Source organism: Thunnus thynnus, chromosome 14 (assembly GCF_963924715.1).
Source record: "Thunnus thynnus chromosome 14, fThuThy2.1, whole genome shotgun sequence".
Classification (NCBI taxonomy): Eukaryota; Metazoa; Chordata; class Actinopteri; order Scombriformes; family Scombridae; genus Thunnus; species Thunnus thynnus.
The window spans coordinates 18,596,455-18,623,785 of NC_089530.1; the positions used below are offsets into that span (position 1 = coordinate 18,596,455).

Genomic DNA, 27,331 nt, shown 5'->3' on the forward strand with positions numbered 1-27,331 from the left:
TTGCCAGAATAAAAGTGCACATTGCTTTTTATTTATCTAGCTTCTAACATCTTTTGACTTAAGGTGAACATTTTTCCAGTACTTGTGCCATCAGGATACAGGGCAGTGCAAATGCTGTTTTAAGGCATTATACACATGTACACTGCAATTTTTCAACATCTTTTATTCTCCATACTACACATCTAAGCAGAAATATATCTCTATAATTAATTATAACATTTACTGAACAGGATTTTATTGCCAGAATAAAAGTGCACATTGCTTTTTATTTATCTAGCTTCTAACATCTTTTGACTTAAGTTGAACATTTTTCCAGTACTTGTGCCATCAGGATACAGGGCAGTGCATTAGGATGATAACAAAGCAGTACATTGGTATTGGCTTGTGAGGGATTTTGCTGATGCATGAGGACCATGTTTTATCTGCAGCCAACTCGCTGTTTAAATAGCAGCATAGCCAAATTTTGAACACGAAGAAAGTTAGAAGTCCCATTATCCCGTTCAGACATGCAGTCAATGCAGACCTGCTGGAAAGATCCATTTTTTGTTGTGAAATTCATGCACCATGCACCAGTCACTTTATGCTGGTATTGTTAATTTTCCACCACCTCATGTGCTTTCTCACTATTTTTCCTGTGCATATGTTTTTTTTTGTTTTTTTTAAAAAAATGTCTAGAAGTGCCATAAGAAAAGTGTTTTCATTTCTCAGTGCACAGCAAGGTGAAATAATGATAAACATGAACTGATGTTTTCAGGGTATCGTCAACTCTAGGGGAAGTTTGAATATTTCAAATAAAACACAGAACATAGTTTTTTAGGGTTTTCTGAGAGGTGTTATGGCTCTTCTTAGCTGGCTGTTTGATATCTATTGGATACCAACCACTGTCCTTGGTCAGGGCATGCCAGTGTAATAAGCCTGCCTGATACAAGCAAACACACTCATACCTGCACACAGGCATAGACAGAGACACACACACACATATATGCATGCAATGATAAATTGGCCTTAAAGCAAGCTATTAATTCTGGCTGAAATGAGACGGCCACAAGCACGGTACTCATCATAGTTTGAAGTAGAGAGACAAAACTTGAACATCATTGAATAGAGGTTAACACAACACAACACAACCACAGCCGCTATCTCGTGTCTCGCTCCCCATCCTCGAGCCTTTCATGCTGGGCAGAGTTTCTCAGACCTCCCTCTCTGGAGGCAGGAGGCAGTCAGACACCCACCTTGGCCTCAGTCCTCGGCCGACACGTCTGTGTTGTTTGGTGTCCTTCTGTGTGTGTGTGTGTGTGTGTGTGTGTGTGTGTGTGTGTGTGTGTGTGTGTGTGGGCCGGAGCATTCAGTGGTGTTCTCACAGCCCAGCTGAGACTGACAGATGGAATCATTTCACACACAGACAGAAAGGCAGGATACAGGAAACTGGGGTGTGTTTAATAGTCCTGGCGCTCCTGTGGTTGGTATTAATCTAGGTCAGAGGCGTTCAGCTCCTGGCGAGTCAGCCTCTGGGGCAAGCTTGGCCTTTCCTTAACCCCATTTACTCAACTAACTTACAGTCTACTTACCTATGTAGTTTGCTGTTAAGGACCTGACGAGATGTTTACGCTGTGTGGTGTCGGGCAGATTGCTACTGTGCCTGGTTCAGCTGGATTTTTTCATTCAGAACAAAGATCCCCACAGATTGAAGTCCCTGGACCTTGATAAAATACTCCATGATGTTCAGCTCACAGCCTTGTAAGTGAGAGGGTTTCATGTCATTCTCATGTCTAAGAAATGTCTCCCAGTGGACAGCTGAATTTGAGGTTAAGCTAGCTAATATGTCTTGCACAGTTTAGTTCAGTCAATCACAGACATACTGCCAAAAGGGCTGAACCTCAAACTCTCCAGTGTTGCAGGATGTCAAGTAATCAAAAGTTTTCATGAAATGCTTTAAACAGTTCTTGGTGGAGTTTACTTATTCTTTGATCAAATATTTACTGATCAAAACCATAATATGTTGACTTCAGGCTGTTTTTCATTTAGGGAAAGTTTGTGTTTGGTCGCTTGTGTTAAGCCAACGTTGAGCACCGATGCATTGAGAAGTTTGGCATGTTTTGTCAAATGAAACAAAAAAAAGGATTAAAACGCATTTATATTCCTCAAACTGAAGTATTGCAAAAATTGCCATCTTGGTATCAGAACTGAAACTCAATTGTAGTTTTGGCACCAGTATTGAAAAAATTAAAATTGTACCCAGCCCTAATTGTTACAGCTCTCCAGTTGGACCTCACACTTCTGAATTTATTCCACACCCGCCAAGACGAAAAGTGTTTTAAATTAAAAAATACTGTCAAGTTTTTGGTTAGTAGGATGAAGCAAACAAATAGAAAGTAATAAAAAATAAAGTGTAATAAACGGATCCTGAACTAATACATGTGCTGTTACACCCCAGAATGCAATTTGCATACATTTGTATAAGGTACAGAATAGAGCATCTGCAAACATCTCATAATCCAAGAGGAAAGTCTTTCAGGGTTGCAACTAACAATTATTTTCCTTATCAATTAATCTGTCAATTATTGATTAATTGATCCGTCATTTGATGACAGATGAAGATAACATCTTCAAAGGACTAACAGTCCATAATCCATTCAGTTTACCATGACAGAAGATTAAGGGCATTTTCAAACCTATAGTGCGTTTGCTCTGGTCCAATGGTCAGTTGATGAGTTGGTAAACTTAGTTCTGTTTCTTTTCACACAGGGAAAAATCCAAGCAAACCAAAATGCATCGCTACAAGCCATGTGAAAACATTCACTCCTCTCATTGGTCAGATGTGTCTGCGGTGGGAGCAAAAATGTAAACACAGGAGGTTCTGAAAAAGGTCCTATCTGCCCAAATATCAAAAATGCAATGTACTTCCAATACAACTGGACTGAAAAGTTCCATTTTTTTCTTAGAAAATTACTTAATCGAATATCAAAATTGTTGCTGATTAATTTACTGTGAATGGTTTTGTTTGTTGCAGTTATACATCTCTTAGACAGTCTATATGTTGTCTTTTATAGTCCTGTATGTTCATACTTTTTATGTGAAATTCTCCAGTAAGTATTGAATACCAGCCTGGTTTAAGATAATCTTTATCCATATTTTCATTACAAGTGCAACACAAATATACTGTACATTCTCTCTCTGAACTGAGCATACATGATTAGTAGATAAAAAAAAAATCTATTGCTGTGCTGTGAAAATGAATCTAAAACAGACTTTTATGGTGAACTGAATGGCCACTTTATATGAAAAAGGGTTTGTGAAGCTCTCTTATAATGATGATTACATTTCCCTATCATGTTTTACCTCCTCTAGAAATGAAATATTGTCAACCAATACTCATTCAAAATACGAACGTTAGCACTCACACCGTGAACACATCTCTACAGTTAATTTGCAGTTTAATTGCTTTTACAGTTGTTGCATATGCATCAGGTGCTCAGTGGTTAATTGGTAGGAAAAGACAGATCATCGAGTTCAACAATTATTACTGGCACTTGCCAACCTCAACACACAAAAATGTACTAAGTGTATCTAATTAGACTAGAAATATTCTAAGGGGGATTTCATGAAAATGATTTACAATTATGTATTATGTGGAGACTAAATTTTCTCAGTAATCCTGTTCCTGATATGCAATATTCAAATAGATTTTGCTGTAGAAGCAAACTGGTGACGGTGATGACTTGGAAAAGAAGGTATTTGTCGTTATCTGTTTTCCTTTTCCTCATGTGTTTACTTTCGTGAACCCTCACTTTGCTCTTTAAACCCAGAGGCAGTCATTTTTTTTATAATCTCTCCTCGTTAGTCATGCTCAGTGTTTCTCTGAGAATCCTTAATTTACTCCTGAAATGGGACTGTAGCATCTTCAGTCTTCAATCAGCTGTTGGTTGAAGGAGTTTTTAAGAGATTAGCCCTGTTCCAAAACATTAATTTTTTCATTTCATTTTTTTTAAAGGAAGGATTTAAAGGGCCATCTCACTGATGCATAATTATTCCACAGCCCTAAAATATATTTGTATTTTTGTCACTAGTCTTTGCGCTTTCCTCGGGATTTCTATCATGTCAAAGCTAAATGATTTTAAGCATTTCACTTAAAACCATTTTAGCTGAGGTGTAAGATATGGTTAAATATTTTGAGTGTTTAGACTTGTGCTAAATGATTTTGAGGTTGTTTTTTAAGCTGTGGCCTTGTGTTAATAAGCTCTTAGCTGAGGAGTGGAAAGGTGCTAAAGAGCTGCGAAAGACAAGGTGAGATGGTGAAGACACCGGCTGATTAGTTTCACACAGACTGTGCATTACAATGTACCACTGGCAAGACTTGTTTTTTAATTCATGAACAAAAGTTGGTACACACATGAAATTGGTTTGTGCAGGTTGAGAAATTGTTTTTCCTGTGAAGGAAATGGTGGCGTTAACCTCAGGGCCTCTGTTATCTCTGGTGTTGTTCATTAAATTAAAAAAAGTCCACTCGTACCGGGGTATTTCAGGTCATTTTAGGTGTAGAAAGGCGGGGGAGGGGGGGGGGAGTCCATGTCATATGTAGTCATTTTTACACCTGCAGTTCCCTTCATTTGAACTGAATCAAAGGAGAAAAAAAAGATGCATTGTTGCCTTTTTTATTACTGGTCTGATATGTGTTCAACCCAGAGCTGCAAACGTGTCACAGAGCTCACAAAGAAATAACAGATTGTGAGCATTATTAATCGCTTTAACGTCATTGTATGAATAATGACGAGCGTTTTCATCCAGTGAAATGTCTTAACATTTATTAGATGAAGTGGCCCAAAATTTTGTACAGACATTCATGGTTGCCAGACGATGTATCTTATTGACTTTGCTGATCTGCTGACTTTTCCTCTGGCGCCACCATGAAGTTCAAATTTGTGGTCTCAACTATTACTGGCATGAAATTTGACCAACATGAATTAACTTGCCATGAATTAAAGCAGCTATAATCAATATTCTTCATAATAACAATGTATCAAATGACAATGTTTACTGTCAAAGGCACATTGCTAGTAGTGATAAACTTACAGAGAATTATAACCCAACTCTGCAGCTCTTCTTGACTTTACGGAGCTTTATTGCAAATTTCAGCTATCCAGTCCGTAACTTTACCATTTTGGTTCACTCTCAGCACCCTCATAGTGTAGTTTTCGGCCATTGCAGGCAGCTGTTTTCAGAGAAAAAGCTCTAAAAACCCACTGTATACTACCTGCTTAGCACCAAACAACAACAAACACAGTTAGCGACTAGGTAGTGAAGCCTCTGGCAGCCAAAGAGCCACATATATCCCCACAGGAGTTAGTAGAAAAACAGAGCCAAAAGAGATCAAGTGAACAGAAACACGACTCTAAATGAATGACGATGTTGCTGTGTAACTGCTGGATGTGTAATTAAGCAACTGTTTGCTAACTAGTTTAACACATTAGCTTAAAAGGTTATATTTCATGTTGTGTTTACAACTTGTTTCCACTCACCAAGTGGCCAAAAAGTCAGTTAATGCAGGTTTAACCTATTATATAAATTTACCAGAGTTGTTTAAAATAAAACAGGTTAGGTGTGAAGCACCCTGAGTTTCTAGAATATTGTAATGCTATGTTAGTCTTAATGGGTTTTTTTTTTATCTCATAAGAAATCAATTCTTCAATTCGCATCATGTTGAACGTCAACAGGAAAGTGAAGAAGACAGCCTGTCAACTAAAGCCCTATAGGTTTTTGGTGCAATTGCATGTGTATGTGTCTGTGTACACATGTGCTATTACATGCATGTGTACTCTATGAGTAAATAGGTTTTTATTATCTAGTCTATCAGGTAAAGGAGAAAAATACCATAATATTTATAATAATATTTAGTTACATGTTTACAGTGCTTTTTATTTAATTCAAATATGGACTCTGTTGCTCCAAGTCTTCAGCGGTCTGTGTTGTGTAGCGGTGTTGTTGAAAAAATAAATTGCCAATTATCCCAGTGGAGATTTTATGCCAGACTTTATTTTAGTTCATTAGATGTAAGGAGCTGGAGAGAGAAGGAATGCAGGCCACGCCGAAAGCTTCAATGGGTTAGGCTAACATGCTGCCGTGCACAATAATGTCACCATTATGCGTTTCCTGGGTGACTTAAACGAATAGGCATTATTACAAAATTGTGCAATAGCCCAAGTCAGCAGTTAGTACTGCTGCAGCCTCATTTCATTTAGAGTTGAGAGGAGAGAAAGATGGAGAGAGAGAGGGAAGGGGGAGGATGGGAAAATGGTTCAGAGAGAAGGCAGTGCAAAGGAGAAATGGGGAATGAAAAGGACGCTATCTGCCAGAGGCTGACAGGACATACAAAAGGAGCGAAAAGGATACATGGAGAGACACAGATGGACTGACAGACTTGGGGGATTGTGAGGATGATGGAGAGGTAGAAAGATGAGAGCTGGAATTGTCAGTAACTGGTGTATTTAGACAGTGAGGTTTGGAGGAAGAAAGAGGCTGGCAGGGAGGAGGAAGGTGTAAATCAGTGGTCTGAGTGACAGCTTTACGTGCCCCTCGGAGCCCCAAGTATCCGATTAATGAGAGAAGAGAAACCTTAACCACCTTCCCCTCTCTGCCTCTTCTTTTCTGCTATCTTGCACTTTCAGGGACATAAATCATAGACTCTTAAGCAGTCACTTTATGTAGCTGCTGCACAATTCTTCCTCAAAATGTTGACTGGTATCCCTGGCCGATGATGCATTAATGAGATTTGACTGCAGTTCACGTCCATTCAGATGGCATTTCTCACAAATAGGCCTGGTTTCTAAAGCATATTCATTCCAGCTGTTTTGCCGTGATTTAGACGAGAATATCAATACCACTCTCATGCCTATCCTCTAAATATTGAGCTACGGCTAGCAGCTGGTTAGCTTAGCTTGTTTGTTCCATACTGAACTGTAAAAACGACAAGTTATGGTTTTATCAGAATTATATGCTGGACTATTTTGAGATATGACATGTTAACAAATGAGCTTTGGTTGGTGCTGGTTGGCAAATTTTGTTACTTTTGATCAGAACAAGGCTAGCTGTTTTCCCCTGTTTCTAGTCATTGTGCTAAGCCAGCTGGCTACTGGCTGCAGTTTCATATTTAACGGCAGGGCTGCCAACTCTCACGCATTGAATGTGAGACTCACGCAATTTCACACGCTCTCATGCCACACGTCCATTTTCTCACGCGGTGAAAAACTAATTCATAACTGATAACATTGTGGCGTGAAAAGAGGACACAGACAGATAAGACAGAGCAGCACAGCGCAACAGCAGCACCGTGCAGCAGCGAATTATTCAGACCATCGGGGGAAAGAAATACATAAAAATCTATTATATTGTAATTTATTCCCATCCATGCTGCTCAGTAATTTCAATCAGAGGCTCTTCTGGGAGCAGCACAGCATCTCTCTCCTCTAGCGCTGTGCGCACGCAGACAGGAGTGAGAGGAAGTTACTATGGTTACAGGGACGCTCTGTGTCTCTGTCGCTCTGAAACTTTCTCGCGATTCCCAATAATAGGTTTTTAGATTAGTATGCCCATGCAAAATCAGGAATCTAAGTACCACAATGCTGAAATCTAGTAATATAACAGAATTTTACATTTTACAGGGTCGCTGACAAATCTCACACCAAATAAGAGACCCTGCTTCACCACAACTGGCTCAAATCAGTGCAACTCTGAGCTCAGCACGCCAGGTTAGCTAAGGCTGTTTATCAGGTGGAGCGGGTTTGGATGGGATGAAAAACATTTTAATTATAAAAAAAGCCACTCCTCTAATAATCATTTCCTGTCCTGATTCACCCAATTATATACTGTTCTTGATGCAGTCTTGGTTTTCATAGCACCCTCAATCTAACTAATCTAGACTAGTGTAGGTGGCTGTTTCTTGACTTAATCCAAGAGGTTAGGTGGTGTAGAAATGCAGGAAATTTGGTTCAAAAAGTGCTGGATGATGGGAGCAACTTGCTGAGGAGCATAGATCTTTCTTGAAGAAAAATATGTGTGTATCTGAAGTGTATATCAGAAATGCAAAAGATTTGCAAACTTAACAAGTAAAAAGGTTATTTCCAGTTTATCTAAAGGACACCAAGTTTCCCTCTGGCTTAATTGTTTGACTACAAACCCATACTTTTGTGGCTCAGTCCCCTTTGTGTGTGTGAGCTGGTGGTCATTAAGTTCACATAGTTAAACTAGTTCACTGAGGTCAAGGGCTGAGAGCTCGGTTGATGATCTAAAAAAAAAAAAAAAAGAAAAAGAAAGAAGAAAGAGCAAGAGTTTCTTTCTTTGAAGATGAAAACTCCTCCTAGTAGTAAACGCCTCCCCAGATATTTCAGTAGAACACGTGTTATGATAAAGTCAAAGCTGTAACTTTACTTCACTCTGTGCTTTTTCACCTTTAGCCAAACCCACAGGTTTCTCAATGTGGTAAGAGAGCCCCTCTCAGAGATGGCCTCTGTCAAAAAAAAACAAAACAAAACCTCACTCACTCTTTCACTTTCATTCACCTCCCCTTTGTGTCTACCAACCTAAACAAGATATCTTAGGCTGCCTGGCTTTCATCTTCTTTTCTTCACAAAAGGAGTAGAGAAGAATGAGCGCAAGTGATAGGGATGTAACATAAAGAGCTGAAAGAAAAGAATGTTTAAAAATGTCTCTTTTTTGCTTGTGAAAGGTCTTGATGCAGAGGGTGGAGAAGCACTGTATAAATTCATAACCACTCAGAGTGATGCAACAGCTGCAACAATGCAAAGTAACGTCTGGTGCAGCACTTTGACTTTATTGTGGTATTTTGATGCAAATTTTACTTCTGTTTGTGTCTCCGGAGCTGTAAAGTGAGACACAATCTATCTACTACACGAGGTCTGAACTGCTGCTCGGGTGTACATCCGTCACATTTCACAAGTGTTACAAAACTCTTAACTTTGAACACCCCTCAACTCTGTGCTGCTAATGTACCCACTGTTAACAAGAACAAAAGGAGCTTTATGCTTGAGGTCCATCATGTGAGTGGCATTTGAATTATTTGTTGAAATTAACACCTAAGTCAAAGCTTAACTGGGCAACTTCATGCTTCTGCAGCCCAAACAGGGCAACTGTGTGACAAAAGTGTGAATTACTAGGAGTTTTAAAGGGCTTCATTACACAGAAATCATGCTTATATTATAGAAATAACTGTCACACTCCTTGGACATAAATTATTTCTCTTTAGTGGTTAGTAATGCATGGAGATGTTGGTGTTTTGGCAGTAGCTTCAAACAGTCACTGTGAAGTTGAGCTTTCTCTCTCACTGCCGGTAAAGAGACAGTGTTGTGGTTTACTTTTGCCAATAAAGACGAAGTCTGATAGCAGATGTTAATTTGAGCAAATAGAGTGTGTTTTAGGTGATGACATAATCTTTTTGTTACAGTCACAATTGATGCTGATTTATTGTCACTTTATACTTTAAAGAAAATGTACAGGAATTAGATTTGGTGACACTAACGCAGATAATAATGTTGAGAATACAAACACTAAGATCTCAAGTGCTGTATGAGTGGAGGAACATCAAGGTGTTGCATTTACTGAAAAGAATAATGTAGGACAAACAGTTGAACATGCAGTACAGGTAGTATTTACACATTGACACGCATTGTGGCATGCTGCAGGTTGCGGTCACATCAAGTTGAACAGTGCATGAAATGCACCCAAGTAGAAAGGCAAGATGTAATCGCAAAATAACATTTGCGGACTGCTGTATTGCAGAAATGGAGTGTACTGAATGTTAGAATGTCTTTGCGATAAATCACACTAATACCCCCATACAGTGAGGCTTTAATATAATGTTACATTAAATGTTCCTCTCAGTCCACAAGGTCAAAATCCTGCTACTGCAAGGACTTTTCTTGCCGAGAGTATTGTGAGGTTTGCATCACTCGTCAGATCAGACAACAGTTAGATTGGTCACGATCAGACTTGGTAACATTGTCTTGTCTGGAAAACCTGCGAATACAACTACACAGCCTTAAGTAACACTGCAGCACCGTGTGCGTCGAACAGAGCGCCTGCCCTCTGGACGTCGAGCCAGACAATCCCTGGAGTTGTGTATTCCTGTAGTTTGCATTTGTATTTTGAGTGTGTGACTTTCTCCTCTCTGTTTCTCTTCCTCCACTGAAGCTCTGAGCACGTATTTTCTCTCGGGTCAATCCCCCTTATTGTTAAGTTACATAACAGCACTTAGCCAAGAAACAATCCAGCAGCGATGGTGGTAAGGCCTGCAGGATAACTGTACTTCCTCTCTGGCACTCCTCTGGCTGAGAGCTCTGCTTAAAGTTGTTGTTGACTTTTCAACCCACTTAGTGGAGTAGACTTTTTTTTTTTTTTCTCTGGAAGTGAAGTGGATCTCCTTCTTACATGAGTCAAGTCTCTGGAATTAATTTATGGAAATGAGGTCATGTATACCACAGCTTTGGGTCCTTGGTATAATGTAGCCCTCAAACTGCTGAGCAGACCATTCTCAGTTGAGACCACCACTGAAGACAGAAGAAAAGTTATGAGTTTGAAACATTTCCAGGTGTCCAGTGGACGATAGCGCTGAATTCTGAGTGAATTTGTAGGTTTGATGGGTACATGAACTCATTAACATCACACCTACAGTAAGTTTTAAACCCAAATAGCACAATTAATGCATAGTTAAGGTTCTGTTTATCAAAAAACATGTACTGAGGGAAAATCTATCAATATGTTCAGTATCAGATTCAGTGAATCAATCCACACAAAACATGTAGACCAAAATTATAATAGGTGGACAAAATAATATTAACACTTCACTATAGGGCTCAGTGATGGGGTTGAAATCATCATCCTAATATATATAATAGCACAGTTTTTGTATATAATATGTAAAATCAAATATAAATCATCAAATGATTCCACTGTTATACACAACAGTCAACATGTATAACACATTACAGTTCCACTAAGTGTTAAAAAGATACATTTTGATATTGAATTATTGCCTAGGCCTAATTTATAATGTAATTCAAGATATTACATTACAATAAAACCACTTTAAAATGACTACAGAGCTAAATGAACCCATCTTAGATTCAATTTACAAACAAATGTCCATCATTTTATTCCCTTTATTACATTATTTATTGTATTTACACTGTATATCACATTATTATACACTTTTTATTAGAATTATTTGTGTTTGCAGGCAGCTGTGCACCAGATCAGCCTTCATCTGTTCATTGAGTCAGTTGTGAGTGAAGTGAGGTCTATATCAGGAGAGTTCATAGTAACTAAATGGCCAGATGCACCATGACCTATAGTGTTGCCGCTCTGCAGCACCGAGATGCCCATGCGTGTCTTCTCGCGTCTATTCATAGCCAAGGCGGTGTGACTCCCCCGCCTCTGACTGACTGTTTCCTGCTTTCCCTCTTGCTCAATTACTTCTCCTCTGACTCCCACATGTGGGTCCTCAGCTCTTTGGCAGGAAGCTTACCTTGTGGAGGAGGAAAGCTGAAGCACAGCTGACTGGCGAAGCGAATGTGTTTGGTGAAAGAAAGACATGTAGTGTATTTGTCAGTGTCAGAGAAAGACAGGGGCTCAAAAGCTCGTGTTGACTCGCAGGAGAAATTCAGCACCTGCAGTAGTTGTCGCTTTTAAATTCACTTAGAAGCGGTGCAACACCTCCCCCTTCTGCCCCTTACAGCTGGGAAAATGCCCCAACAGCTGGCCAAATAAAAATTCATCATTCAGCCATTATACTCAGCCTGCCCCACTAAACATAACAGTTATAATTGCTGTTACAGAGTAAATATCAATAGATCATGATATTAATAGTCAAGTGAGAGCCATTCTCAAAGTGCAGCACTCTAGGATTGGGCCCAGAGGCGAATGTGGAAAGAAACAGCAGTAGGGTTATGAATGTGAAAGTGCTGAGAGAGAGATACAGTTAAATGTAGGAGGAGGATGGTATCACACTGTACTCATCCTGTTACATGATGTTTTTCTAGTACTTTCCTCTCCCTCCCACCAACACCCATTTTATGTCTTTATTCTGCTGATACAACCTCCTCCTGTCTGCTGACTAACTGACCCACATTCCTCTGTGTGACTTGCTGCCCTTGCAGTGTGTGTGTGTGTTTGTGCGCATGTACGCGCAAGCCTACATTTCTGTGTGTCATCTGCCGTGTCTTTTTTTTTTTAATGTGTGTGCGCATTGTGCCTTCCACTGTCTATCTCTGTCTGTCTGCCTTTCCCCCAAAAACTGTGCCGCGTCCCTCAGGCTTCAGCAGGAACCAATTAGAAGATTGCTCTTTAGAGGAGCATCAGTCACTGAACAAAATGATTGGTAAAACGCCTCATTTACTCACTCAGTCTGTGTTTGTCTGCTTCTTTTTTTTTTTTTTTTTTTTCTCTGCGCTCCACTCAGTTTGGGGACTTTGGTTCCAGAAGTGACATTTCTCCATTTAATCAAATAATAAATGGTGCTCTCTGAGATGAGGGTCCCTCTTGTGGAGAGTCGACTCTCTGCAAGGCAAATTTCTAATTTTGCAAGGCAGTGTCTATGACTCTGCCAAGGTTTTGGGACAGAGACAACTGTGCATGATTGCTGTCAGATAACAATTCCTGTGTGTCTTGTGATGCACTTCTCAAGAAGCCAGGAAGTCACGACGAATATGTGTTAAATCGTGCAACAAGAGTTAATAATAGTTAAGACTGAAGAACCGCAAATGTATTCAGCCTCTACATGAGCATGGAGTTGAGATATTTTCTGTTAAAGCCACAAGTCAGTCGACTTCTTAGTAGATTTAAAGAAAAACACAAAATTTAGCTAAAAGTTACCCAACAATGTAACCACTAACTGTTCATTTTATTGTTTTTTTTTTTCATTTTGCACACCGACTTGTTTTTAATTGGCATAACATACTGTTCTTGTTTTCATGTTGTAAGTGATGTCCAGCTGTGCATAATTTAGTATTACGTGTCATGTACTAAATTGTGTGTTTTAATGATGATCTGCCAAGGGACTGCGGCACAAAAACTTGCAAATTTATGCAGCCTCTGTGTTTAAAATTGCACATAGTCCCTCACAAATAAAATGAAATAAAACCAAATCAACTTGCTAAAAATGTTTTTGCCTCTGTGTCTCTGCTTTTTTTTTTAATTCCAGGTGTAAAACATCAGCCAGCTAACACCCAGAGGATTGGAGAATTTGAGATTTTAAGGTGGAGAGGTGGATAGAAAGTCAAGAGAGGAGAGAGAGCATTTCAAACTGAGACAGGATGGCTCTGGCCGACAAACACAAAGTGAAACGCCAGCGACTGGACAGGATCTGCGAGGGTGAGACAGACTCCTTTACTCTTCTCCGTATCCTCTCGTTTCTTTCTCATCTTCTGTAGTTTTATGCACAGCACCGTGTGGATTTGAGATGCTGGCTCCACATTTGCATGTCACAGGAAACTGATTATTTATTTTAAGGGATGCTTGTGTCTTTGTGTATGCGTGACTGCAAGTTTCGAGTGTGTGCGTATTAGTTCCGCAGGTTTATGTTGTAATCACAAAAAAAAAAAAAAAAAAAAGATTCACTCCACTGTTATATGGAAATGAAGTTTCCACCAGTATTTAAGCTTTTCAGGCGGCTGCTACAAATTCAGTGAAAAGCCGGTGGGATCATTTGTATAAGTGTGTGTGTCAAAACGGAGCCTTGGGACCAGCCGAGGCTCGAAACTTCTACTTTGAAGGCTGTCGAGGAGAGAGAGAGAGAGTTGAGGGGTGGGGGGGTGAGGAAAGTGTGTGTGTGTGTGTGTGTGTGGTGAAGTGGAGGTTGGGTTGATGGCTGAATGAGGCTCGAGTTCGATGTTTCCAGATTTGCTGGAGAGATGAAGTAGGGAATTTGTAATAAAGTGAAGCACTCCTCAGAGGCCTGGGATTGATTATAGTGGGCAGTGGGATTGATTTGTGTGCATATGTGCATTTATGTGTGTGTTTAAGAACGAGAGAAAGACAAAGCAAGAGATTTTCCTTTCGTTTTTTTTTCTCCTCACTTATTCCTCAACTTAACCGCTAACGGGAGCCAATGAATGTCAGAATGTTTATTTTGTGAGTGTATGCATGTCCAGAGTCTTACTCACCCTTCGCTCATATACCAGTAATACATCTACTATGCTGTATAGTGAAAAATTAGTCATTCGTGTTCCTGTTTTTGTAATGAGTATAGCCGCTACTTGCTTCCTGCTCTTCATCTCCCAGCTCCCATGAAGTTTTACCTAAAATATACATAATTGTAAAAGGGGTCATGCTTCAAACAAAGTGCTTGTTGGATGGCAGCATCCGATACCCCTGCGCCACACCTTTCCGACGTTGGAATTGGAGTGGCTTTGTCCGACAGGTTTTCTATCTTTTCGACAATCTGACAAGCAACACCCACTTCACAGACAAAGAAAGGATGTAGGATTTTAACTTCTCTTTTTTTTAAATTCTTCATATAACTACAGTTGTCAGTTTTTGTCTGTGCAAACAAGTGCAACACCGTGAATAAGTTTAAGGAGAGACTGTCCAAAAAGGGTGTACATAATTGTCTCCCTTCTCTATGACTTGCAGGCTTTTCAACCCGCCTGACCGTTCAGAACAGCTAGAAACACTTTGGACTGCCGTCAGACATCGGCCAACGCTGTTTGTCCCTCTCTCCATTCTCAAAACCCGTCACTCGATTGGTCTCAGTCTGGCAAACTAGTGATGTTTAACCTCAGACGGTCTGGGGCTCATGGGGAATGGTGTTTGTTAAGGACAGCTGGAAACAGAAATATTGAATTAACAATGATTTTACATAGCTTTTTATCATTCCTGTCCAGTTAAAAAGAGTGAGCACGGCATACCGTTGATGAAGGTTTTGCGTTTTTTACAAACGTCAATGTGAATTTGAATTAGGTTGTTTTACTTCTGGACCTCAAAGTTCCAGTTTCAATAAGAGAAACCATAGGGTTTCCTTAGTAACATGCAATTATTCCATACTAAAACTCAAAAGAGTATCGAGTATCAACATACTTTCTTCATTTCTAAGGAAAATCCAATCAAGATTTAGAAACACAATATAACAGATTACTAAATGAAGCAACGATGCTGTCTGTTTCCACCCTCAGAATGAGAGCCACATGTGGCATCACAAACCTCTCCAAACCACCAACCCCGCTCGCTTGGAAACACTTTTTCCCCTCTTTTCACACAAGAAGAATGACTGAGTGTTGACTAAGGAGGCAATATGCTAAATGTCATACAATAACATTTTCTGATCTGCCCCCGTCGTCCCACAGACAGCTCGAGCAGTGTCCGTATCTCCTCCGCTCGTCAACAATGAAATAATTCTACCAAAGACGAAGGGGGATTTTTTTTTTTTTTCTGGTATAGTTAGTTACCACCACTGCTCTTAAAAAAAGATGTGTAGAAGACAGTGATTCACATCGAGGAAGTTAAAAGATCAGAGGGTGGTGAATCACTCAGTTTTCACGGTAGCGTTAAATCTGCTCAACCATATAAAAAGGGTATTTCAAAACCAGAGGCATGGGGTGTTCTGCACCATAATGTCAAAGCCACCCACTATTATCTATAAACAGAGTGCTGGGACTGAGGCGTGAAATAGAAATCAAAGTTCATATAATGTGTATTGACAAAAACAAGAATGTTATGGAGTAATTGTGATTGTGTCGCTGTCGTGGGTTGTACCGAAAAGAGACGGCAAGAGAGAGAGAGAAGCCTCCCTGATCTCAATTTATCTTCAGAGGATAATTGTGTCAATCCAATACTTGTTTCACAGCGGAGTGCATTGATTAGATCTTTACTCATTGTGATGAGTGGCTAACTGAGCCGCGCCTGTGGCCTAAATCGAATTTGAAATGGCTGAACAAGTGTGGCTGTTTACTCTCATCAAAAGTAGTCACGGTGCAGGAATGTAGATTTTACCGGAACGGTGAATGTTTTACCACTGAGGATGTCTGATGCTCTGATGTGATTCACTTTCCTTTTGCTTTCATGTTGAATTTTTGTGGGTTTTCAAGTCAGGCATGCCAAGGTCAAAACCAGGGCTGCGACTCTTGTGTGTGTGTCAGTTATTATTATTTTTTAATCTATTAATTGTTTTGTCTACAAAATGTCAGAAAAAGGGGAAAAATACTCATCACAGTTTCATGTTTTGTTTGCATAAGACAGATATAGCAGCGAATCTTCACATTTAAAAAGCAGGAAACAAAGAATGTTTGTCTTATTTGCTTGATAAATTATTTTTGATACTTGATTGATAATATAATGAAGATTTTTCCAAGAAAATTGTTTAGCTGAGGCGATGAGTCACATCGTGACATGTCAAGTCTGAATTTAGATAGTAGATGACAGCCACTCTTATTAAATATGTGGTATTTGTGAAACGGCACCTTTGCTCTTTTTCCCTAAAGGTTAATGTTTTACCTCATAAAAGTGTATAGAGCAGCAACCATTAGTCAATTAATTCAACTATTTTGATAATGGTATAATCATTTTAGTCATTTTTTAAACAAAACATCTACTGGTTTCAGCTTCTCAGAATGTAACTGCAGCCTTAAAAGTTTATTCATGTTTTTATGATATTAAGGTTTCTTTCAGGCTAATTGGATTTGCTCTACTATAAAACCTAAAAATTATTTTATGTCAATTGATTTAATTAATCAACTAATTGTTTCAGCTCTTGCCAAAAAAACACAAAGATGTTGTTTGAATGGAAAACACATCATCAGCTTTAATTGATTTGTACAAATCACTACACTTATTTCTCTATCAAGCCTAACAACATTGTTTAGTGTAGATATCAGCTTTCAAAATGTATGTGATACAACTGTTCCTTCTGTTGTGGGTTTGATAAAGTGCCAAGAAGAGTGTAACTGCAATAAGGGAACTGTGGCAAACATCTGTTGTGAGCATCAGTTCCCCTACTCTCTCATTCCCCCTTTCTCTTTCACTCTCCCTCTCTCTCTGTGTCTCCTTCTGTCCGCTCCATCTGTGTACCCAGCATGCATTGGCTTGGGCAGCAGCGCAAGTCGTTGCCATTGCCGTTTAGCCAGAGCTAACTGACTGATCCGGGCAGGGATAGGACGTGAGCATCGCTGCGACCTGAACTAGGTCGCGGTGACAGCATGTTCCTGAACGTTGATTTACAAGTTGTAAATCTGTGCTTGGACACAAACACCACAAGGTGGGGTAGTGGAATTTGTCATTGCGACTCCAAGTGTTTTAGTTGGCAGTTGAATAAATATGTTAATGCTTGATAATGCATCTTGTTTTGTCATGTGTACAACAGACGGGGATGTTTAAAAAAGTGAACAGTAAATAATGCAGCCAGTCAAGCTAAAATACCATAAAATTTAGCCTGTGAATTATTCATATTCTCACATTTAACAGACCTGCAAGCTTCTCTGTAACAAAACGCTTCATATTAAACAGGGAGGACAACCAGGAGGCTGTGGAGGAAAAGGGAGAGGGGGGGGGTGTCCTGATGTCATCCTCCCCTGAAGGGGTGGGGGGTGGGGGGCTTCGTATCCTGAGCTTTTCAGTACAGACTGAGGGCTCTGCTGCATCCACCTCTCTACTTTCATCCCCCCCCCTCGCCCCCCCAGCCCTCCCCACACTCTCTGGCATCCAACTCTGGTATGAAGTCATCGGAGCGGCCTCTGGGTCTGACCCCCCCCCCTCGGGCTTGTTCCAGGCTCCTCACCAAAACCCACGACCCCTTTATGGGCTTTGTGGAGCGACAGGGAGGGGCATGGAGAACTGAGGGGGGGTGGGGGGCAGATAGAAAAGGGTACACAATATTGTCTTTGGAGGGAAATTCTTATTATCATTTGTAGCAAAGTGACATGTGCGATTGTGCTATCATCACGAGACTGCCTTTTTTTTATGGTATGTTTTTCTTCTTCTTGTGCCTACAGTGTCTTTTGCCTTTTGTTTGAGCTGGCATCTTAGCAGTTGTTGAAACTCGGAGATGAGTTTCTGGAAAAATCTCATTTCAAAATGACCTCCTCAGCTACAACACTAAGTATTATAATGACCTGTGGCTTCTCTGGATCTGGAATGAAGGATGGTTATGGGGAGGTAGGGTGAAGGGATGCACCCAAAGGAGATGGGTTATGGGTAGACGGGTCTCATAGCCGACATTCTGGAGAGTTTGTGGGATTTCGCTGCTGGATGTATGCCCGGCAACTGAAAAAAAAAAAAAGCGTGTCAATTCATAATGTTACACAAACCAAGTATATGATTGTCATTTAGATAAGTACCAGCTTCATTGCCATCGACCTCCATTTTACAGTCCATTTATTCCCTATGGAGATGCTTTCAGAGACAAATAATCCCACTGGAATCACATACAAGGCAGCCGCGTACATAATGTCTGTTAAGTGTGCATTACAATTCATCTGACAGCATTATTCTTTGCAGTCGTACTGGCATTGTAATCCCATTTCCAGTTAGTGCCTCCTGCCCCACGCTCATGCATAAGTCAATTTGTGTTTAACATTCAAATCATGCCTTTGGTACGTGACGTGTCACAGTATAGGAGACAGTTGTTTTTATTTCTCCTGCAGTGCAATATTCACTTTGAGTTAGTGTGTCATTTTTATTCATGTATGCATGTCAGGCCAAGGCTAAGGCTTTAGCGGCGGTTTGCGTGCATGGATGAAAAGGGACATTAACGAAGCACCGCGGCCGCCGCTGTTTCTGCTACACGTCAGAAGACGAGCAGAACAGGGTCAAAAGGCTGAGTGGGGATCCAGGATCGTGCAAGCAAAACGTATATGTGTGTGTGTGTGTGTGAGTGGGTGGATAGATGGGAGGATTGAATGTGAGTGACAGTAAATTTCCAGATGGGCTCGTCGCATGTGAACTTTTCTGTTCCAACATTTGGTAAATATAAGCATGCACACAGTTAGGACATGCACCAATGAGTGCACACATGCACGCTCGCTCACATACGCATAAAGTGAAGCACCTCTGGTTCTCCTTGGTTCTCCTGCTGGTTTAGCTGCATTATTAATGTGGATGTATGGACTAAGAGGGCTGACAGGTAGATGTGAAGTTTTTATTAAACAATGGCTAGCATCCTGTGTGACAGATTAGCGACACTTTTACATCTTGTTACTTGCTGCTTAATGCAATTTTTATCTTGCACTTAGAGAATTGAAGTACACTATACGAGGCTGTAGTAATCAGTAGCATTTTCTGAAATCTATTAGAAGTTAAAAGCAGTACATTATTGCACATCCTTTCTAAAGGTTCATTTACTAGACGTTCTATATGTTTTAGTCGTTTAATTTTTCACAAGTCAAGTCTTTTTCAATGTAAGGTCTTTATAAGCTTCTGCTGGGGTGGTATTATATTTGTTCTAAAATCCCCAGCTTAATTCCTAAATCCCTCTGTTACAGTGAATCTGGCATTTGTGTGCACAGTCTTGCAAGTATGGCAAATGGAGGGACATTAGAATTTGAAAGTCAAACATTGTTCAGTTTGAGACAAACAGAACTCTGTGATTTACTTTCCTGTCAGGATTAGATCTGCAAACCCTGAGTACACACCTCTGCCCCCGTCTCTCTGTTTGAGGTTGACTTTATGGGGATGTGTGATCTGCTGTACTGAGAGCCAGAGCCTCTCGAGAGCTGGGCTAGAAGAAGCAATGAGAGGAGTGGATGAAGTTGGGGAAGGAAACCAGGGGATCACATATACTCTATAGGCTGTCGCCCTTGACATGGATGTGCATATGTAGTTTGTGTGTGCAGTGGCAAAAAGCTCTGAACAGTTCCCCCTAAATCTAAGCAGCTTCTGTCAAGCCTCAAAAAGACACCTTATAATATATGTAGAGAAGCTTTTAGATAGAGAATGATATAAAGTCTGACTTAAAATGAATGATAATATCATTAATTGTTAGTTTCTATGTCGCATAAGTTCAAAATAAGACTGGAAGAGTGTGCCTTTATGTGATGAATGACACTCATACTTGAAATGACTATAAAACTTGATTGACTTTATAAAAAGCAAAACCCCGACTGTTTTAATAAAATCAAAATGGGTTTCAAATGTAATTTTTTCCCCCCAACTTACAGCTTTGATTTAATAATTCATCTTTACAATTGGGTTTAAATCTCTGTGACAGCTTGTCCTCCTCTCCTTCCCATTTTAATTTCCTTTTACATCAGGCTGAATAATGTTCCTCTGACCTTACCAAAAAAAAAAAAAAAGTTCTCAGTCATCTCCACAATTGGTTTTGGAGCCACTGTCGTCAGCTTTTTCCTGTCATTTTATGCAAACAGTAGAGTACTCCCGCTTCCTCTCTGATCTCTTCCTACTCTAATTAAACAACTGTGATTAAACAAGATATTAGTGCCACAACTGACATGCTTGCACAAGATATGTGGGAACTTTTCCCAATACGCTGATGTTAACAGAAACTTTCGTCACAGTCTAAAATATGTATCGCTACTCCTCGTTATGGTTAGTCCTGAGATTAGATCTGGATGGAAATGGACACTTCCTCACCTTACATCTGTTTTCATGCATTAATAAACAGGGATCCTCTGCAGAAGAGATCAGGTTTCAGCCACAGTGACATGAGTCACGCAGGCAGCTAGGTAGGTAGGCAGGTACACCCCTCAGTCATATATTGAACATTGGCTCGGTTAATTGAAATGATAAAAATATACCATTAATTATGTCTTCATACATGGCTCATGGCTCATGGCCAAGGTGTAATGTAGAAAATGCTGCAGCAGGATGGCTAATGGCTTTTCACACAATGGCATATTTGAATGAAGTGGAATGAGCTCCTGTTGTGTTTCAGCTCGATAAGCATGGTGTTTTTGCAAGGCAAAGGTTGTAGGTGCTTTGGATTAACTGTGGTTACAAAAAGAACCCTCCCCCCCCGTCCACACACGCACACACACACACACACACACACACACACATACACACACACACCGCACTCCCCCAGTGTTTTACTTTTCTATGTGAAGGGCCAAATCCAGATTACAGAGCCTCTCTAAGTGAAGGAGATCAGAGGAGCTTTGGGAATGAGGGGGAAGGTGCTGTAATTTGCTAACACAAAGATGCATATGGTTAGAAAACATGTAGTAATGTAAATGACCAAATACATTTACAAAGTTATCTTTTTACTGTATAAATCAGACGATAATGGTGATAAAGTAAATCTATACTATAATGTGGCAAATAGGACAAACATTGCAGGTTTCTTTAGTGATGCTTTCTTCAGTCTCCTTGCAGCCTGTCCCTCTTAATTTCAATGTCATCCAGTTAATATATAGACAGCAGGTCTGAGTGATCTCAAATCAAGGAGACTCGGGCAATGATAGCGAGCGCTGCATCAAGGCATCAAGGACATTTTAGAGCAAGTTGGGCAGCAGTTGCGTGGTGGCTCTGCCGCTAGCATGGGGCCTGGAGGATTAGTGTCCAATCAGAGTGGATTTGATGTTTACTGACAGCACATGGGACTTAGCTGAGAGAACTGTATTTCAGTTGTATTCAATGAAGCTGCACGCCTTGCTTGGCCTCCCCTCCCCGCGCGGTGAATCTGGCAAACACTGAAACCTGTTGACGACACCACATCAGCAGCCTCAGGTAGGTGACTCTTCAGGCGGAGGGTGAGGGTTTCGGGGCTGGACTCTTAATCATTGGCATCATCATCACCATCATTATCATCATCAGCAGCAGCATCACCAGATATGCTTTTATCTGGTTCACATGACGTCACAGTGGGAAGTGGAATTAAACAGGCTTTATTTAGATATAATCCCTCATAGCAATCGGCAGAGTGAGTAAAATGTCCCAGAGAAGGGAGAGATAAACCCTATTGGATTAGTACAAGCCCCTGCCCATCCCAACCTCTAACCCAACCTATCTCGTCTTTTCTTTTTTTTTTCTTTCTTTTTTTTTTTTTTAAATGTTTGGTGGCCATCTCAAGCATGCACCCTGTTACCTTGTCTTCCATGGAGTAGTTTTGCTACCTCTGCTGTGTACAGTGTTTGTGTGGTTTGGGGTGATGTGTTTGTGTGTGGTGTTCTCTTTCCTCGCGCACAACAAGCCAGCATGACCAGAGATTAATTATTCAAGGACTGCCAGCCAAAGGGGGAGTCACCTGATAGTACGGACTTACAATATTACAACCTGATATCAGGTGAAACGGTAGACCCTGCTTCATCTTCTTTTCTGCTTGCTCTCCACTCTCTCTGTTCCATTTTTTGATGCTGTACACGAGGACTTGAAAGAGAACATTCACAAACACTGCTACAAGTGGAATATTTTTCCTGTTTTGTGTTTGTTTTCCTCTGTTAACGCCGTCTGTTTTTTTTTTTTCTTTTTTGCCAATGCTTGTCACTAACAAACAGTTGAGTCTCGGACGCTCCCACAGTTGGGACACATTAGGGGGGAATGAGGGTCAGTGGGACAAGACTGAGAGTGTTTACGAGCAGCAGGCAAGAGTAGCGGGCCGGCGGAGCTCTCTGTCATACGGAGAGGGAGGAGGGTGGTACGAGCCTCCACCAGGGGTGCGCCCCCCTGACCTGGATTTGAAACGGGACCCGTATTCTTACCAAGACTCTCTCTACGGACAGGTTTACGCAGAGCGACACGACCCACGGGGGCTCAGGAAGGGTTCTGTGCCAGATCTTAACCACTACGAACGAGCATCCATGGCTCACAGAGGATCCATTCCACATCAGGATTATTATTCCCATGACCCGGCCATGACTCCTCGACCACCTGAGGGCTTTTACCGGCCAGACCACCAGCCTGCGCCGCCTCACCCTCATCCACTCAGTAGATCAAGCTCTCATTTTGGGATGGCACCTGGGGCTCGGGCTGCGTGGGAGCAAGGTCAAGGAGGGAGAGCAGGACCTCAAGCCCCTTCATCACCTCTACCTCCTCCTCCCCCTCCTCCAACTGCTCATGAGTTGAATCGGGCTTATAGGGAACCTGGTGTTGTAACTGCTGCCAAGATGATGCCAGATGGCCAACAGCGCATACCGTCCCGAGACCCATCTCCTGCTCACTATGGCATGGAGCATGCGTCTCCTCGGTATGCCAGCGAGCCTCCACCTCTGACTGGTCAAACGGTCTATTCTGATGTTAATGGTCGCCCATTGGATCCGCAGCAACAGGCTGCTACCTGTCTAGTGGTAGATCCTGCCAGTCAGGGTATGATTATGAGGCAAGAGACAGCCTCACCCTACACCATCCAACAACAGCAGCAATTACAACAACAGCAACAAATACAGCAACAACAATTACAACAGCAACAAATACAACAGCAACAAATACAACAGCAACAACTCCAACAGCAACAATTACAGCAACAGCAACTTCAGCAACAACAAATACAGCAGCAACAATTACAACAACAACAACAACTCCAACAGCAGCAGCAACTTCAACAGGAACAGTTGCAGCAGCATCTGCAACAGCAGCAGTCCCTGCCGCCTCCATCCACAATGCCTGTCCCTGACCCAACTCTTGCTATTGCGGGTCCACTTCCTCCTCCACCTGTCCCAGCGCAGACCTCAGCAGTTGCCCCTATTGCACCTGCCCCTGTACAGGCAGCCCCATCTCCGGCCCCTCCTCCCCCAGTCACTCCACTTCCTGCCCCTCTTCCTGCTGCCCCTCCTACTGCCCCACAGACGCCTTTACCCGTGGACCCCAAGAAGACGGTTGATCCAGAGTTCCTTGCCCTGCTGCGAAATGATGGCCTCTCAGAGAGCACTATCTCCTCACTTATCCAGCAGGGGTTTGACTCCACTAGCATGTTGGCTGTCATGGAGGAGAATGATGTTCGCACGGTTGCTCCGAACCTTGGCCAGGCTCGTGTACTGTCTCGCTTGGTCCACAACTGCAAGCGGCCAGTTGATTCTCTGCCACCCCCTTCCCAGCCTCAGACACCCATGCGAGGCCGGTCTAATAGCTTTAGCCATCGCTCGGACATCTACCACCACCAGCAGCACCACCATCAACCGCACCCTCCACAGGCTTTGACTGTGGACCCCCAACTGATGCCCCCACAGACCCCTGGGGCCATGCAGACCATTTCACCAAGGATAGGAGATGTAATGGGTAGGAGGCCAAGCAGTGCCCCCTCTCAGCACCTCCTGGAAGCCTCTGGAGGCTACCCAGGCCAACCACCTCGCTCTCCAGGGCCATATGCAGGAGCCATGATGCCTGTTCAATCAAGACCCATGTCTGCTTACTCCTCTGGGATGACAATGCCGGGGATACCCATGCAGGGTATGCAGATGATGCCACATCAGATGACCGGGTCAATGCCTGTCATACCCGGGTCTATTCACTCCATGCCAGGTATGCCACAGCAGATGCCTGTGTCCATGCCAGCTTTACCGCAGCCACCACAGCAGGTACCGAAAGCATACTCTACCAATTACACAGTGCCCATGGAGCTGATGAAGAGGGACAGGAACTTACTGCCATTATCACCCATGCACAGCCCTCATCCCAGTCCTCAGCTGATGCGTAAGGGTGGGGGACCTGCACCAGACAATTCCCTTGTTCCTGTTGGAGCACCTGTTCAAGGCCAAGGTGCCCTAGTTGCTAACCAGAAGCTAAGTCGACGCACAGGTCCACCAGTCATCGTGTCCACTATGGCTTCTCCAGATACAAGTAAATCCTTTTTTTTTTTTTCTCCTTCCATCCGTATCGTCTGCTATTTGTCTGATTTCTTGATGCAGTTTGGTCTTGCTTTCCCCTGGCTGTTTCACATGTTTTTGAAAGATAAGGAAATGTCTTATCTTTGTAAGAGTCCTGCATTTTTTGCATAGTTTATGTTCAACACCATTTCTCATTGCTCTCACTGCTTTGAAAAGCTCCACAAAGCATGATTGCCGCATTGTTAAGAATCATGTTTTCAGTATTTGTTTGGCATTTCTGAGAGCCATTCAGTATGGTGATAGCAGCAACTTGAGTATTAGGTTGCAGTCATTTCTTTTAAAAAAGTAAGTACTATAAATCTATTTTCATTCTCCCATCGTGATGAATCATCGGTATGTGAATACCATCTCTGTCAAATAAGTGGAGTGCTGTGTATTCTGGTTTGTGCAGCCATTATTCAACTGAGGGCTGTGTGATATCAATTTAGCAGAGTGCGATTACTGGTGTGTGATGCTTGACCTTAAGAAAATCCAAACACAATGAGAATGTTAATAGAACATTTTTTGAATCATTTTATCTTTCTGGTCAGTGTTTTCATTTGTTTGCTGTCCTGTGTTTGGTCTCATTACATCAACAACAGATAAATGATATCTATTTTCTTCTTATCTAAGCCAGTGGCATGAAATCTAAATGTTGCTGCCTATCTGTATCTCAGAACTGTTGTCAGGATTATGAATTAATGCTGTAAAAAGATAACTTTTGCATAGACATTCTGGCAATCTATCCGCTGTCCTACTTTTGGTTTCTGCATTTGCCGTGATCCTAAAATGATACTTACATTCCCTGCTTTCTTGTCTGCTTATCTCTGCGAGAGCCAGATTTGTCAGGATTCCTACTTTATGTGAACTCCTTTATTATTTCAGTAATCTCATGCAGTTCTTTTGTCAGAATGACATATCGCTCCATTAAATACAACAGAAAATGGCATTGACGAGGCGCAATATAGAGGATTTGGGTGGAACAGCTGTCAGCACCCTTTCTGATACCTTTTTAAATTTTAACAAGTGTGCACTGTCTTCATGTTACAGTCTGTCAGTCGCTGCATTCATGTGTGAACAGTTCACATTAAGACTTTTCTGACCAGGAAACTCAGATACTGTATTATGTGCAGCAGTTTTAACTGTCTGGGAACATTAGGTGTCCAAGGATGCCTATGTGCTAATTTGCCTTTGCTTTGGCGTGCATCTCTGTACAATATGTGTTATTACGTTTGCTACAGTCTCTTTGCAAAAAATTTTTTTTTTCTCATTTAGCTCTTAACAGCTGTATGCGATGCCCTTGGTAAGTAATTGGACCAAAAGCAACAGCACATGCCGCTTTTTAAAATCATATAATCTTCCACAATTATACAGCAGAAAGTTGTGTAATGGTGATTGCAGCATCAGCCATATGTAGCTCTTGTAGATGTGGTATTTTGTAACTGCAGCTGTTTTTGATGAAGTCCCTCTCTGCTCTGCCACGCACCATCTCCCTGCAGCCCCCAAGCCCCTGTTGTTGTAAACATGGATGTCTTATTGCATTATGATAATAAGGGTGCATCAGAGTAGGAAAGGCTTTACAGCCACTAGGGCTGCACAGCCTTCCTTCAGTACTGCTTCTGTCAAGGTGCACTACTGACCTGCATGGAATAGCAATTAGCTATGTGTAGTTCCTCTTGAACAGATTTGCTCACAGGGATCAGACTTTATATTTGAACTGGTCTATGGAGGAGTGGAATTATGTGAAATGTCAAGAAAATATATTTCAGTGACAGTTATATATTTATATTTTCAATCAATGACTAAAACTCCTTGATATTTTGCATCCTTATTGTGTAATCAAGTATATTTAAACAACCATATCAGATAAAGGCCTTATTTCATGTAGTAGTTTTTATGCTGAATTAATCTTCTTTTCACATCCATGGCCAGATAAAAGTATATTTCAGACATTCCGGACAAAAAGCTGATTTCTCCATCAACACCCGCTCATTAGAGGCTGACTAGCGGCATCACTGCACAGATAAAATCGAATTACAGTGCTGATGGCCGATGTGTGATTGTGTCATTTTCTCTGTGCAGGTTGTAATGAGAAGAGAGAGGGGATGTTTAATCCTTCAGATCCTCCATTTCCACTGCTGCACTAATCCACAGATACTCTCATTCTGTACAGTTCAGCCTCCTGGCTTTTCTGTGAGAGCTACTGTACATAGCCAGTAGGTTGAAATTGACTTTAATTGGGGCCAAGGCAAACTGAGAACAAATGATTTAACTGGGCAGGTTTTCTTGTTGTCCGTGGGATTTTCAGGTCTATAAGAACATATATTTAATGAACCCCATGGCTTTTCCTGCTGCTCTTAGCCCAGACGGACACATGCTTTGGAAAGGATTTCTTCAAGTCTGCCACATACATACAGTACATCGCATTGTTAGTACACACAGAGTGAGCAGAGTGGACCTCATTTGCATGTGGCTGACATTTGTTGCTTTAGTAATTTCATCTGTTAATGGACACAGCCGCAAAGCTGCTCTGAAAGCATATTCCTAAATTGTATGTTGCTAGGCAACGTGGGGTTTTTGGT

The 27,331-nt window shown here is 41.4% G+C and overlaps 1 protein-coding gene across 5 annotated transcripts in view; it reads left to right on the forward strand.

The window, feature by feature from the left end:
• ctbp2a (C-terminal binding protein 2a) overlaps positions 1 to 27,331 on the forward strand; it is a 74,734-nt gene that overhangs the window by 14,535 nt on the left and 32,868 nt on the right. For 3 of the 5 annotated variants that reach the window (XM_067610361.1, XM_067610362.1, XM_067610360.1), the window contains exon 2: positions 13,208 to 13,377. In XM_067610361.1, the coding sequence (XP_067466462.1) occupies positions 13,320 to 13,377 (58 nt within the window). In that variant the 5' untranslated portion in view covers positions 13,208 to 13,319. Of the gene's footprint in view, positions 1 to 13,207; positions 13,378 to 21,483; positions 24,724 to 27,331 lie in introns of those variants that run through there. The other 2 variants (XM_067610359.1, XM_067610358.1) reach the window with 2 other exon arrangements.